General features: G+C 66.7%; 1 protein-coding gene across 1 annotated transcript in view; it reads right to left on the reverse strand.

Annotated features, from left to right (window-relative positions):
• ALX3 (ALX homeobox 3) overlaps positions 1-1,655 on the reverse strand; it is a 49,726-nt gene that overhangs the window by 9,065 nt on the left and 39,006 nt on the right. Inside the window, exon 2 of the mRNA XM_008566814.1 lies at positions 1,452-1,653. Within this exon, the coding sequence (XP_008565036.1) occupies positions 1,452-1,653 (202 nt within the window). The remainder of the gene's footprint in view (positions 1-1,451; positions 1,654-1,655) is intronic.

Genomic DNA, 1,655 nt, shown 5'->3' on the forward strand with positions numbered 1-1,655 from the left:
CGGCCCGTGTCCATAGCCGGGCTGGGCGCTCCCTGCAAAGGGCAGCCCGAGGCGGTGCGGGCGGCGAGCGGGAGAGGAGCGCGGGGCGCAGGCCCCCGAGCCGCAACTGCCCGGCCTCCGCACAGACCGCGCCGCAGCTGCGCGCTCACTGGTCTAAATCGGAAACGCTCCCAGCCCGTTATTTTAAAAGCAGAGAAATAGCGGGCGCAGTGGGCGGCAGCGGGGCTGCGGACCAGCCTTCCAGGCCCCGGCGTTCGGCCGCGTTCTCGGGTGATGACGCGGTCCAAGCAGCCTCAGCGCTCAGGGCACCAGCCCGAGAGCCACCGGCGCCCAGGGGTTGGGGCCGCCCAGGGCTGCTCCCGACGGCCCAGCGGTGACAATCAGTGCGGGGAAGCCAAGACTTCGAGAAGGGCGGCCAGCACCGTGCACAACGACGGGGAGGCCAGGTTAGTCTGAGAAATAAGAACACAGTTATTCCGCCTTAAGAATGGCCTCGGCACTGCGGGACCAGCCGCGTCCGCTCTGCCTGCCGCGGAGACGCGGGCTGCGCGCCCAGCTCGGGCCGGGTCTCTGCCCGGGCCCCGCTCGCACCGGCCACCCGTCCCTTTCGTTTGTCCGTCCTCCGCTCAACTTGAATCGTTAATTTTCTCGTCCCACCTGTCCTCGTTTTACGTTCTACTCTTTTAGGACGTCCGCCCTTCTTTCGTTGTGTCTGCTCCCTCCCTCTTCGTCCTTCCCCTGCTTCTCCATTTACCCGCTTCGTTCGATCTTCGCTTGATTTTTTTTTCTTTCGTTCGTTCGTCATTTACTCCTTTTCGTTCTGGCCAGCTCGCCGTCTGCCGTTTACCTCTCGTCCTCGCCTCTTTCTTCCGTCGTTTTGTTCAACTTCTCTCTCCCCCGTTTTGGTGGCGGTTCGCATCTTCTGGTTTTCTTTCTGCGCATTTCGTTGTCGGCGAGCCCCCGGCCGAGCCCGGTTTAGCCATTCTCGGTAGAGGCCCAGCCGCTGGGCCCTCGAGGGGTGTCAGACACAAAAGCCGCACTTCTCTCCCCGCGTCAGGGCTCAGTGCGGCTCCCAGGCCCGCGGCAGGTCTGGGCTTCTGGGTTGGTGGCAGTTCCAGAACAATTCGGGCCAAGCATGACTCTCCTTCCCGGCCCCGGCAGCCTTCGGGCCCGACTGGGCCCCGGACCGTCGCCGCTCCACCCTCCCTCGACTTCCCGCTTCCTATTCCCGCCGCCGGAGACTCGGTGGCTCTGCCTCCCGCACCGCATTGGCCTTTGCCTGGCCCGGCCAGCGCCAGTCCAGCTTCTGAGGGAGCCGTGGAGAAAGAAGAGAGGGGCAAAAAGATGAGAAATAGGCGAGGGGGAGAGAAGCGGGGAGGCCCGGGCGGGCCCGTGTGGGGAAGCAGGAGAGCGAGCCGGGGCTGGGCGCTACGCCCTGCGCTGCGCGTTACCTTCCGCGGGGCCCTCGTAGAAGTGGCCGCCGTTGAGCGCTGGGCCGGGCCCGAGGTCCTGCAAGTACTTGGCGGGCGGCTTGGCAGGCTCTGGGAGGTAAGGCTCCAGGGGCCCGCAGGCCGGAAAGCGGGTCAGCCGCGCGCGGGGCGGAGCGGGGTGCAGGTGAGGCGCGGCGGCGGGGGAACCCTGGGGGCCCGGCGGCT

Source organism: Galeopterus variegatus, unplaced genomic scaffold (assembly GCF_000696425.1).
Source record: "Galeopterus variegatus unplaced genomic scaffold, G_variegatus-3.0.2 Scaffold16, whole genome shotgun sequence".
Classification (NCBI taxonomy): domain Eukaryota; kingdom Metazoa; phylum Chordata; class Mammalia; order Dermoptera; family Cynocephalidae; genus Galeopterus; species Galeopterus variegatus.